At 39.4% G+C, this 13668-nt stretch overlaps 2 protein-coding genes across 2 annotated transcripts in view; both read left to right on the top strand.

Annotated features, from left to right (window-relative positions):
* Positions 1–2669, top strand: part of rb1 (retinoblastoma 1) — a 33918-nt gene extending 31249 nt beyond the window's left edge. The window contains exons 23-27 of the mRNA XM_032576483.1: positions 39–187; positions 278–308; positions 954–1093; positions 1345–1391; positions 1508–2669. Of these exons, the coding sequence (XP_032432374.1) occupies positions 39–187; positions 278–308; positions 954–1093; positions 1345–1391; positions 1508–1578 (438 nt within the window). The 3' untranslated portion in view covers positions 1579–2669. The remainder of the gene's footprint in view (positions 1–38; positions 188–277; positions 309–953; positions 1094–1344; positions 1392–1507) is intronic.
* Positions 2670–2913: 244 nt separating this feature from the next.
* On the top strand, positions 2914–13586 carry LOC116728102 (short transient receptor potential channel 2-like). The gene is made up of 13 exons (XM_032575897.1): positions 2914–4308; positions 4560–5252; positions 6076–6276; positions 6362–6526; positions 6626–6800; positions 6885–7085; positions 7783–7945; positions 8027–8119; positions 8314–8506; positions 8589–8716; positions 8802–8874; positions 8956–9070; positions 11203–13586. The coding sequence occupies exons 1-13, from the start codon at positions 4294–4296 to the stop codon at positions 12078–12080; spliced, it is 3093 nt and encodes a 1030-aa protein (XP_032431788.1). The 5' UTR covers positions 2914–4293; the 3' UTR covers positions 12081–13586.
* The last annotated feature ends 82 nt before the right edge of the window (positions 13587–13668 follow it).

The raw sequence follows: 13668 nt of genomic DNA, 5'->3' as shown, positions 1-13668 counted from the left end.
CGTCAGTACTTAAATGTTACTTCTTTTACTTTTTGCAGCCGCCTCCCCTTTCTCCAATTCCACAAATTCCTCGCAGCCCATACAAGTTACCCAACTCTCCTCTGCGTGTGCCTGGGAGCAACAACGTCTACATCTCCCCTTTGAGAAGCTCCCGCATGTCCCCGGGTATCATGACTCCTCGCTCCAGGTCAGTCCTGCCCTTTGTTGGTGAATTTAATATTACACACTCTAAATACAGACAGCGCTTTTAATGCATTTCTGTATTTTGCCTTTGCAGAATGTTGGTGTCCATTGGTGAATCATTTGGAGTGAGTAGTTATCAGGATTGAGGTTGCACATTGCTTTGCAGAATTGTTCAGAATTAGAGGCTGCAAAAAACAAATACTCAAGTGAAAATTTATTTTCAAGTTGATGAAATCTGACTGAACTTTAGGTATATTGGGAAAAAGAATGGGCAGACATTACAGTCTGCAGATGTGCTGTAAGAGCTGTGAAAGTCATTTCTACAAAGAATTGACTCTTAAGGCTGAACCTAAAGAAAGGCACCCTTTGAAGATTTTTTATTAATAAAAAAGTTTGAAAAACTGTGTCCTTTTCCTTTACAATGATGTACTACTTTGTGTTGGCCACAACATAAAAGTTTGTGGCTGTAATGTGATAAGATGTGGAAAGTTTCAAAGTATCTTTTGTAAGGCACTGCAATATTCACTGTAAACCAGTAAAAGAAAAGGTATACCACCAGTTATTTTCTATTAGTTCCATTAAGACAATATCAAGGTACGCAAGAGGTATTGTTTATGTTTGTGAGGTTTGAGTGTGTTCAGTAATTGATTCATTTCTACAAATAGTGTTTGAATTTGTCACAATGAACGCCCGGACATATTGTGATCAGATTGACAACTGTGCAGTCAGTTGAATTTCCCTCTCTGGTTTTGCCTCTTCCGTTCCTGCAGCTGGGCAATCGCTTCCAGAAGATCAACCAGATGGTCAACAGTGAACGCTCCCACAAGAGAACGATGGACCAAAGCGCCGCCATCAAGCCTCTGAAGAAGCTGCGCTTTGACGTGGACGGGCAGGATGAAGCAGACGGCAGGTTGGTATCAAATACCTTAGCCAGGGCCGTACTAATTAGACGCTGTCATGTTTTATAATTCCTATCCAAAACATTTTGTTACACATTTTGCCTCATGTGAATAAAATAAGAATGGATTTTCTTTTTTCCAGTTTAAATGTTTTTGTTAGAGCATGAAATGACAATTCCTGTGTTTTGGAATCAATTAAATATCAAGTTTGTCAAAGGATTCAAATGGTGCATTTCAGCTGAGTTTGTTTATTTTTATGCAGCAAACCTGGAGGGGATTCGACCCTGATACAGAAACTTACAGAGATGAGTAAGTGAAAGTGGCTATCAGTTCCCATTTCTGCTTTTGTTGGTTAAACTCTGCGTGTTTTTGTAGCACTTTGGTTTGTTTCGGTTGTTCATGAAGTGTGGTTTCCGTTTCCTCAGGCTCCACTTGGAGTCGCATGCATGAGCAGAAGATGAAGGAGGAGCCCGAAACGAGGGACGAGCCACAGTAAAGCCTGCCAGGCCCACCTGCACTGTTTGTCACTAACACTTCTGTTAGTTCACACATTAAGTGGAACATGCAGCTTCTCTGTACATTTAATAATGTGTTTTAGTTTTTATTTAACTTTGAGGATGCGGAAGACTTTCTTCGCTTTTTGTGTTTAGGCTTGAAGTAATTTTTATTACAGGATTTTTATTGTTCTTTGGACTTTGATATTTCCAAAGAACATTTTTTTGGTTTTAGGAGTGTTATTAGTTATTTCTCGTTGAGGAAGTCATTGTTTCTCCTCATGGATCTTCAGTATATCAACACATGATGGGTTTTTTTTATATAGCAAAAGCCTTAATTATGATTCAACATTTCTAGTGTTAAATCATGGCTATTGTCTACACAGTAGGAGTAAATTTTTTGGTTTTTCTTTTTTTTTTTTCCAATCAAATCCTAACATGGGAAAACTGGACACAGCGGGGGCGTTTCAGATGGCCAATATGGATCACTGGCCGGGGTGGTATTCTGTCAAGGGGGAGCACAAACACACAGAAATAAAAAAAAGATTATTTCAGTCTACATTTTTGCACCAAACAAGTTTCTACACTCATATTTTCTAAAACACTGATTTTTGATTTGTGAAATCCATAGGATGCAGAAGGAGTAGCTTACCCAGGGTGTGGCATTCATATTATACACAACAGGAAGTCAGCCATGATGAACAAAGGACACAAAATATTTCTTTGTGGCCTGAAATATAAAATTTTCTAATGGTTGTTTTTTTAAAAATTATTCTTAAAACAATACGGATCAAATGCAAAAATCTCCAATATGATTTAAACTCTTGTATTAGTTTTTACACTTGTAATTTTGGGGAATAGAAGTAAAAGATCCAGAAAAGGTGAGAAGTTCATCACTGATCATGTGTAGCAAGAACATTGAGCAGTACGTTGTGTAACGATAAATGTGTTTATAGTCTAATCTATTTAGTAGATTCCACCAAATCAAATGTAAGAAAACATCCGTCATGTTCTGACTCTGTCTGTTTTTCAGTTGTTGAAAGCAGTTTTTTCTTCTGCTGTTGCAAGATTGTTAAACTGATTATTGGAAAAAGAAATGTTGCTCAACTGATTTGATTTCTGTTTTGTGTTTTTTCTTGAAATACAAAATCTTTCAAACTTTTAAAGGCTTTTTCTTTTCTTTTGTCAATATTCCTTATTTTAAAGTTCTTAAGAGTCTTTTTTCCTTCAAGTTGAAACATATTACCTTTTTTTTTGGTAAAGCTTATATTTACACTTTAGTTTCTTTATGCTTTTCTCACTTTGTTTAACTCTGTATCTTATTTTACATTTAAACTCCCAATTTATGGATTGGATTAGGAGCTCATGTAATCTGTAATTTCTGCTACATGAAGTCATATTTGCATGTGGCAGAAGTCCATCGGGCTTCCCTTTTAGATAAAACTGTAGTGTCATCAGTTGAACGATAAGCCACTTCCTCCTTCAGTAACCGTATTTAGATTGAAATTATCCCTTTAAATTTAGAGTGGAGAGAAAACTGACTCTTATTAAAACCCCAATCAATGCATCAGTAATTGCTCATTATTACTTTTGCATTACAGACACAAATTTTAGGTTATTTTGTTTAATAGACCGATGCAATTTATTTCATAACTAAACTACCAGAGTCAATACCAGGTAGAATCCACTGCTGCTGTAATAAAAGCTGGAGGTGTTTTGGGGCGGCTCTCTTCCTGTTCTGATCACTTATAGACCGAAATTGTTGCCCGGCCATCTATTCTCTCCTGCTCTAACTTGTCCCTTCTGGTTGCTTCTCTGAGCTTGCCAGTTTAGGGGGTCCTGACTTGTGCGTTTCCATCTTCTTTCCATTTTGGAATGGTAAAGTGAATGAGGGCTCTATCAGTGGTGTACAGCTTGGGCTTGGCAAACTGAGTAACCTCAATTTGCTTCATCTGTCTCCACAATGTTATCCTTGACTTGTCTCCAGGGTTTCTTGGTTTTGATTAGGCTCTTTTCCAAAACATTTGGTGACTTTACAGTAGAGCTATGTTTTTACAGGTGGAAGAGTAGACAAAGGGTGACTATAATAGGTAACTTCTGAAGGCAATTGGTTGCGCCAGATTTTTTTAGGGACATCAGAGTCAATTGGAACGAATTCACAATAAAATATGCGTAGTAAGAAAAAAGTTTGCTTTTTCTCATCCCGTTTGACCTTTTATAAAGTGGACTGAATGTTGATAAAACGGGCAAATTAATTAGTGAATCTTTAACTGTGAGGTGCTTGTTTATCCAGGGTGCTTTGCGCTTCCTGCTCCTCATCTGGGGAGCAACAATGACAGCCTCTTTAATTGTCCTGTGGTGCTGTTACTAATGGGGAGACCAGGGATAATTCCTGTTTGAAACAGTTTGCTTTCAGCCCAGCCAAGCATGAAACACTTTAACCAGGTTACATTTTAATTGGCCCTGGCCCCGGGGACATTCAGTTTTGTTATTGAGTTTATGGAAGATGATGAATCCATCTAGTCAGGCGGTAGCACATGATCTCCACAGTGCTCAGTTCGCTGATTGAAAGGGAACATACCAGTCTATTGGTATCTTTCACCTCCATCTCTGAAGCGCATAATAGTTGGTGGATATCTACTTCATGTCTCCAAAGACTGATCAGGCTTTCGCTTTAGGATCACAACGTTAAAGAGTGGATTGGTTTGTCATCAAGAATGGAAAACCTCACGGTGAGTTCCTTTGTATTTATGTGCTTTACAGAATGGGCAATCACAAGGAGAAAAGGGTAGCTTTACACTTTTTTTGTGCTGCAAATATGTTTTAATTTCTGTCTTGTTTTCCTTTTTAAGAAGCAACATGTCAATCAATTCTATCTTATCAAGGCTAAACAGAAAACTTTGCTTCACTTGCATGAAATATTAGCTGTTGAATTCACTGTTCATTTGTGACTAGATGGTAACTTTCTTGCATTTTTCCACAGCCAGAGCAATGGCGAGAGATCATGAACAAGAAGATGCGCTTCCCTCCGGCGCTCCTCAATGCCATTCAGGAGGGAAAAATAGAGATGTTGTGTGGACTGCTGAAGACTGGGGATGGCATCATTCGCCAGCTGGATGAGTCAGAGGACCGCCAGTGGAGGGAGGCTCTCAACCTCTCCATCCGCCTGGGCAATGAGGATGCCATGGATGCCCTTCTGCAGGGAGTAAAGTTTGACTTCCGGCAGATTCACGAGGCTCTGCTGGTGGCTGTGGACACAAACCAGCCCAAGGTGGTGAAACGCCTGTTGGACCGCCTGGACCAGGAGAAAGGCAACAAGATGGATGTACGATCCTTCTCTCAAGCCATCTTCGACCGGTCCATTGACAACTCACAGTTTGCCCCTGGTGTCACACCTCTGACACTTGCCTGTCAGAAAGATCTGTATAAAATAGTCACCATGCTCACTCAGAAAGGGCATGGCATCCCATGGCCACATAAGATATCCTGCGCCTGTCTGGAGTGTCGCAACGGCCGGCAGTACGACCTGCTGAAGTTCTCCTTGTCTCGCATCAACACCTACCGTGGCATCGCCAGCCGTGCCTATCTGTCCATCACCTCCAGCGATGCTATGCTCAGCGCCTTCAGTCTCAGCAGAGAGCTCCGCAGGTTGTCCCAAAAAGAGCCCGAATTTAAGGTGCCCTCTTAAAGTTTTCCTCCTTTTCTTTTGGTTTCCCCACATGCATCACATCAGACAAATATAACCCTGGTAAATAAAAAAGCATTTTACAAATGAGGATTTTGTATACTCTGAGAAAAAACTATCCAAATCAATATGGCTCTTTATGGAATCAGTAGGTATAGCAACAACAGCAGGAACTCGCAATCAGTCTGTAAGATCATTGTGGTAAAATTTCGTCCTAGTTGATTTTGGCAAGTTAAAGTCATGCCAAAGAATCTTCATTGGATTAAAGTCTGGACTTTGAATAAACCATCCTAAAACCTTCATTTTGGAGCCATTCAGGATTAGACTTCAGACTGTGCTTTGGCCCTGCTGCATAACCCAAGTAGGCTTATGCTTATGGTCAGAAACTGATGGTTGACCATTGGTCCCAAAGTCTTATAAAAGTTTTCCCAACCCTTTCCAGACTGTTTGGTGCCTACATTTCTTCAGATCTGAACATCATGTCGTGCCTTTTAGTTTTGCCTACAGGTTGTAATTAAGTGGTTTCTTGGTTCAACATGTCTTTCAGTAATTAGGCCTGGGTGTGGCTTGTGGAATAAATGCAGCATGGTTAATTCATAATTTATCAAGGTTGGCGATCCCTATTTCATATAGACCCATCACATCGTTTGAAAACTTACAAGATTAATATTTTTGTCTTTCATTCTTTCTTCATTTGAGCTAAAAAAAAATTGTGTCAACAAAGTAAAAACAAAAATACTACAAGAGGCAAATACTTTTTGCATATCACTGTTCGTCTCTGTTTAGTTGGAAAAACTAATTGTTTCTCCTGCAGCCTCAGTACCTGGACCTGGAGCAACTCTGTCAGGAGTTTGCCGTCGAGTTACTGGGCATGTGCCGTAACCAGAGTGAAGTCACCACAATCCTGAACAGCTGTGGAGACGAGAGCCAGGACGCTTTGGACCAGGAGGCCTTTGAGGAGGGAATCCCCAACCTGTCACGGCTGAGGCTTGCAGTCAACTACAACCAGAAGCAGGTGAGCAGATTGGGACATGGTTAGCTCCATGTGAAAAAAACTCTTATTTACCTTAATAACTTTATTCTCTCTCTGTGTTTGTTAGTTTGTGGCCCATCCGATCTGTCAGCAGGTTCTTTCTTCCATTTGGTGTGGAAACCTGGCAGGGTGGAGAGGCAGCAGGACAGCCTGGAAGCTCCTCGTCTCTGTTGGGATCTTTCTAACCATGCCTTTTCTTTGCCTCGTCTACTGGATAGCTCCAAAGTCGAAGGTTGAATAAAAATCGCTACATATCTTACAGAGTTTTAAGTCTAGAAGTGACAGATGTTACATGTGGTTTATGCTCAACAGTCCTCTTGTTTTTCTGCAGGCAGGAAAAATGGTTAGAATCCCTGTGATCAAGTTTCTGCTTCATTCTGCGTCGTACTTGTGGTTTCTCATCACATTACTCGGAGAATCCATAATTATGGAGATGTATCGTGACAAATTTGCATCCCGTCAGCAGAATATTCTGCACAGCTCATTCCACATGGTGTGGGTGGTTGGTAGGTCCAGTCTGTCAGGTTTAACATGAGCTAACACCTCCAGTCTAACTGGAACGTAAAGGGAGTTCATTTTCTATCACGCAGGATTCTTCTGGTACGAGTGTAAGGAAGTCTGGATTGAGGGCTTGCGAAGCTACTTCCTGGACTGGTGGAACTGCTTGGACATGATTGTGTTGAGCATGTACTTGGCATCCTTTGCCTTACGTGTGCTCATCATGGTCAAAGGTCACTTCCTGTGCCATGATCAGAGCAACAGTGACGAGTGCATCTACTTTACTCAGACTGGTGAGAAATTGGTGCCAAGTTACTCAGCTAAAGTGCGTTGGGAAAAATATTTACACACATTTTGGAACGTCATAACATAATTGTGTGTTAAAAAACATACAATTATGTTATTTAAAAATAAATGACATAATTGTACACAGTTATGTTAAAAAGTGTGAGCTGTATTCATATTCACCTTGCATGAGTCACTAAGGTGTAGAACCACCTTTTAGTGTAATTATAGCTGGACGTCTTTTGGCTTGTTTATCAGTTTTGCACAGGTAGATAGTGAATGTTTTGCTAATTGTATCTCTTCAAAATAGCCCAGGCTCCATCAGATTAGTCAGGTAATAATTGGCTTTCACAGAACAACTTTATCTTTGATAAACTTTTGCTTAAATTGTCTCTTATTTAATAATTAGGTGACTTCTAAAGGTAATGTCATGCATGCAATGGGTTTTAATTAGAGGTTTTAGAATAAAGAGAACCAAATACAAATGAAGGACATGCATTTCATTTGTTTTTGAAAAATGTTTAAAACGGCATAATCATCCTCTCGTAATCATCTATGCCAAACGGATCACATAAAATCACAGTAAGAACCACTGAAATACAATTGTAAAGTCAAGTTTTAAGGGTATAAATGCTCTTAGAAGGCACCGTAAAACGATTCTAAAAAGCTTTTGTTATATTCAACCGCTTTGTGTTTATGTATAAGGTCGTGACAACTGGCGCCAGGAGGACCCTCAGCTCATCTCCGAGGTGCTGTTTGCAGTAACCAGCATGTTGAGCTTCACCCGGTTAGCCTACATCCTGCCGGCCCACGAGTCCCTGGGAACGCTGCAGATCTCCATAGGGAAGATGATTGATGACATGATGAGGTGACGGCATTGCGACATCTGGATAGTCACACAGCTTAGAGAGGAACTCGAATCACATGAACAGATGTTGCTCTTTCACAGGTTCATGTTTATACTGATGATCATCGGGACGGCCTTCCTCTGCGGCATCAACAATGTCTACGTTCCTTATGTCATCTCCCCACATCTTGGCAGGTGAGAACATGGGCAGTTCAGCTTGATAAATACTGCAGGATTATAGAAGTAGTGATGATATGAACACAGTAGCATGAGCCTTTGGAATGCATGCATTGTATCTGCTGCAGTTTTCTTGCAAACATTTTCAAAGCCTTTTATTTTTTTTCATAAAATCAATCTCATTTTGTTGATGCTTCACAACTTTACCGCAGGTTTAATGAGACCTTCAACTTCTTATTCTGGACCATGTTTGGTGTGGCCAACCAGGACTATGTGGACATGCCGCAGTTTGTTTTAGCGGAGTTTGTAGGAAGGATCCTGTACGGCATCTTCACCCTCGTTATTGTCATTGTCCTGCTCAACATGCTGATCGCCATGATCACAAACTCCTTTCAGAAGATTGAGGTACGGAGCAACAGGTCTGGAGCTGTGTTTGGTAGAAGATGAAGCTCAGAGATGGAATCTGAGGTCCTTAGTGTGATTTTAGGACGATGCAGATGTGGAGTGGAAATTTGCCCGGTCTAAACTGTACCTGAGCTACTTCAGAGAGGGCCTCACCATGCCTGTGCCTTTCAATATCATACCTTCTCCCAAAGCTGTGTTTTACATCCTGAGGTAAGTTCAAATCTCCCACAGCACTTTACATGTTTTGGTTTGCTATTAATGCTGTGTTTCGTAATTTTCTGAAATTGTGTTCAAGGGGGGTTTTTAAATGTCTCTGCTGTTGCTGCAACTTTAACTCGGAGCAAAAATACCCTCCTGTAGCCTCTATGGTAAGAGTGTGTTCAGTGCTCTTTGCTAATCACTTTCTGCGTTACGTTAATGCATTAGACTAAATGTTTTCTTTGAAAAAGTCTAACGACAAAGGAACGGAGGACAACCTGCCTTACCGACAGCAGGTGATCAGAGCTCTGGTGCAGCGCTACATCGAGTCAGCTCGCAGGGAGTTTGAGGAGACCAAGAGGAAAGGTAACAAACTCATTATATAAACACAGTTAAGTTGCTATAATATGATCTGTGAGACATAGAATAATACCAGTGTTTTACAGTATGAAAAGTAAAGTATCACACTGTCTGCAAGTTGCATCTGTTACAATGATAAGTTGCATCTGCTGATTGGTTTAAGTAGAGAGGACTGTGCCAATTTGCTAATGTAATGTCTTAGAGACGCAAACAAAAGGGGGAAGTCGCATAGTGCGATATATTTCATACATAAATCTCTGATAGGGTCACTAGTTAATAAAAAAGTAAGCTATATGATATAAAATAATCAAAGACACTTAAAAAATAAACGGAAAGAAAATGAAACTGATGACGACAAAACACATATCAGCGAGTGGTAGAAATAATTAAGACTTAAAGAGCAAACATTGGTAATGTTAATTTTTATTTTTTCATTTGCGTTTGGCTTTATAGTTCATGATGGTTATATTAATTTTTGTGCTCAAAATCAAGAAATTGGGAAAAAGTGTTAATTAAAAAAGAAAAAACACAAGGCTAATGTGATTCTGTTAGGATTCTGGGAGATCCAATCTCTGACCTCATCCTGACCAGCATTGTTTCCAACACCAGCGCATTTATCTCAACAACTTTTGTCAGCAGAATACTTTATTTATAATGGTGCCCTACTGTAGTTTCGGCATGTTGTTTAGATTGAAGAAGTTGTACTAAGCTAATGCTTCACATGTAAAAACACTGATGACCAATCAGACGGTAGCCGCAGTCAAACACAATATTGTGTATTTGGCATAGACTGGAAGGATAATTAGATGCCTCAGGCCATTTTTTTGTAAAAATTGGAACGTAAGAGTGCTCACTCCAGTTTCTGTTTTCCAATAAGTGATGACACATCGATGAGGAAATTTAACTGCCATACTATTCAACCTATTTCGGTATGGTCTTTTCGATGAAGAAATATTTTCAGGTCAGATTAAGCTGAGAAGTCTTTGCTGTAGATTTTAATGAACTAATAATTAATTTAAGATATCAAATAAGTTTCCCTTTCAGCACTCCATCCAGGAGCTTTGACTATAAGTTATTGTTAGTAATAAGGCTGTTCCCATCCTCTTCAGCCTGGAGGAAGCAGTGTCCATGATTTCTGCAAACAACTCCATAATTTTAATTTATCAAACCATCAAATAGTTTTGCGTTTTAGCTCAGTTCAGTGCATCCCATTTCTAGGCCCGAGAACAATGAGCTTATTTAAGACGAATGTTAAAACTTTAACATGCATTTGTGGATGCTCTGAAAACCGTGTCCATTAACAAGGAGGTTATTCTGAGTCTGTCCTGGGATTTTAATTCAAGAAAATGTTCTGTTCTAATGTGGTGACTCATGAGAGCCCAAAGATCACATCAGTTTTCTGCTTTATCTTGTGTGTAGAAATTAATTTGGATTCCCAGAATCCGCCAAGATGTTTTTTCCCAGAAATCAACCAGTTCTGTGCCGTTTTGTAACTGGATTTTTCTGTTGTTTTTAATTGTTTACACAATGTCTCATAAATCGTTGAGACTTCCCCCCCCCTGGAGCTACTTTCGACTGTAAACAACTTCTCTAATAATGTTTATAACATTGCTGTGACAATCTTTAAAATAATTTATGTACTCCCAAAGACATGTTCTTAGTGTATTTAGAGATTGCATTTGTACATCGTCGATCTGACAAAGAACTGACAACTTTAATTTGCCACATCACAATTTGATTTAAATTGTTTACTCATCATTATTTTAGGTTTTGAATAAAACAAAATTAAATGTTTCATGGTTGGTGGATCCTGTAGATGAGGCCAGATTGCCATTTAAGCTGCTAAATGTTATTTTCAACACAAACTTTCAGAATTTTCTATTTTCTGAAACCTCCCAAAACAAATCTAGAGGTTTGAGACTGGTAAGGTATCAAATTCGTAAATTAAAGATGTGTTGGAACCTTGAAATTAAATCATGCCGATCAACAGAAACCATAATTTGTGATTACAGTGTGAAGCCTGCATAATCAAATATCCATAGTATTAGCCTTTCCTATTAAAGAAGAGTTTCCAACTAAATTTAATTGCCATTAGCAAACCTAATTACTGTGATGTGATTTGTGTTTTCTCCCCGTAGATATCGGTAACCGAATCACGGAGCTGAACAAGGCGGTCTCCAGGATGCATCTTGAAATGAAAGGGATCCAGCAGCTTCTGATGACTGATGGACACGCTGCAAACGACGCACTGACCAAGGACGGTTCTTCTGTGCTGGGGAAATACATCATCGGTGCCAAGAATAACTTCAGAGGTTTTAACAGCAGCCAAGATGACAAAAGCACATCGCTTAAAGTGACAGTTCATCAGAAAGAGGAAGGGGCCGATGAAAGGAAGGCCGATTCAGAGGCGTGGCAGGACACAGATGCACAATTGGATCAGTTGGATGAAAGTGAAGAAGAAGAATTGGATAAGGCGGCAGACTGCGAGGTGGTGAAAATGGAAGAGGGACGAGCGAAAACAGAGCTTAGGGATTGGAAAGAAACTGAAAATACAGAGCTTGTAGAAGTAAGCAAAGGTGATGATGGAGTAAAAGAGGACTTCTCAGAAGGGACGGGTTTTATTAGAGTAGAAGAAAAGGTGAAAGTTGAGAGCATACAGGGCAAGGAGGATAAAAGGGAAGGAGAGATTGACCCCAAGGTGACAGAAAATCTTGCAGAGATCAGACCTGAACACATAGAGAGCAGCAAAACTAGTTTTGAAACAACAGATGCGAAGAAAACGATAAACAAGTTCAATAACATGGAGCTGAAAGAAAAACCAGACGAGGCAGGATGGATGAAGGGAAAAAAGTATGGGGGTAATGTTGTGGAAAGATCTCACGTGACCAAGGGGGACGAGAAAACCGGAAATAAGAAAGTGATTCAGTCTCCAACAGGGAGCAGCAGCTCCAACGACACCGGCTTTGGTTCACAGGAAGGGGAAGGATCGATTGACGGCACACCAGTAAAACCATGATGGGTCTCTGATAACCGGAAAATTTGAGAAGTTGAAAAAGAAAAAAAGGCTCAGTAGATAAATATCACCGTACATACAGATATTTTCAGCTGTAAGACTGCATATAGCCGACGTCTGTTTAGACTAATGCATCAAAAAAGTAACCTGAAGTGCAGCTAAGCAAGGATTTGACCCAGAGGAGGACAGGTTCACACAGAAAGCAAACGAATATCTTATTTAACACAAACATTTTATATTCTGGGCAGAAATGTTTTTATTTACAATACTATTGCTGAAAACTGCAATTGCAATATTGACTGAACATTATTTTTGAAATGTCTCTTCTTTTGTTAGCATTTCATAATCTCCCCACTACTTTCCAAGAGCCTCAGCATTTCAGCCGCTGAGGAAAGAAACCTGCTCTGGGCATTAAAGGAAGTCAAATCTGTTCAAGATTCAACATATTTTTGGTGTCAATGCATGATTTGATAAATCTCTAATTCCTGTACATTTGAGGTTAGATTTATATTACTGGTAAATAGCAAATCATTAACACTTTGAAACCCTAAAACTAATATAAGGAGTAGTTTCTTTTTATTATGACTACTTCTTATAAGCATTTAATTAAGATGCCGATGACGTCTGAACAGTAAGTCGTTTCTCTGCCATTAGCACATTTATCAGCGTGTACACAGAGTTGATTGACAGCAATAAGACCTTCCTCTTGGCTCTGATTGGCTGGTTTTGACCTTGAGCATTTTTTTCAGGCGGCAATAGTAGCTCAGGGAGGAAGTGAGGGAGTTTGATCTTTTCTGAGATTATTTGTCTCATGATATAGTTTCCCGACATGGTGAGACTTTTAACAAATATGGACAAAAACATATTTTTGTAAACAATACAAACTGTAGCTTTAATAGTGACATATTTTACACTGTACGATTGAAGAAGCCAGGCTGTATGAATTGTTGCTGTGGCAGAGAAATCAGTCCAACAGTGTATGGACAGCAAGACGGAGATTAACGCTGTTATTATCAGAACTGGACACTGAAAATAGAGAGAGGCTGAAGGGAAAGGAGACGGCAATGTTTTTTGTCCAAGTGTCTGGAGCCACTTCTACAGTGTTTGTACACACAGGCTGCCGTCATACATTGCCTACTTTTACTGATATTAGTAATCAGTCTCAGTTGGACTTCTGACAGATATTGAACTCAGCAAATTTCTCAGAAAAGTTGAAGTCAGGATTCAATTCTAACCCACAAAACTGAAGAAAAATCCCACTAAATTTTGTTCTAGTTTTTGGTTTTTAGAACAAATTGTTTAAATGATTTTTACATTAGGCGCACTGAATAAGTTTACTGCTTTTTTGTTGTTGTTATAACCAACAATCTTATTAAACCTTACTACATGTAGCTTTTCTATTGTGAAGTCTGTTTACCTGCTGAATTAACAGTGACAGCAGATTAATGTTGCTTAAAGATTGAAATGTACCAGTCAGGCCAATAAAAGTCGTCACCATTTCAACTGTAAGATGGCATGATGTTTTTTTTGGCAAGACTATTCCATTAAAGATTCTCCACTGGTCAAATATTTGAATATAATTGGTTTCAGG

Source organism: Xiphophorus hellerii, chromosome 11 (genome assembly GCF_003331165.1).
Source record: "Xiphophorus hellerii strain 12219 chromosome 11, Xiphophorus_hellerii-4.1, whole genome shotgun sequence".
Taxonomy (NCBI): Eukaryota; Metazoa; Chordata; class Actinopteri; order Cyprinodontiformes; family Poeciliidae; genus Xiphophorus; species Xiphophorus hellerii.
The sequence above is the reverse complement of the archived record's forward strand: the minus strand, read 5'-3'. Positions and strand labels throughout refer to the sequence as shown.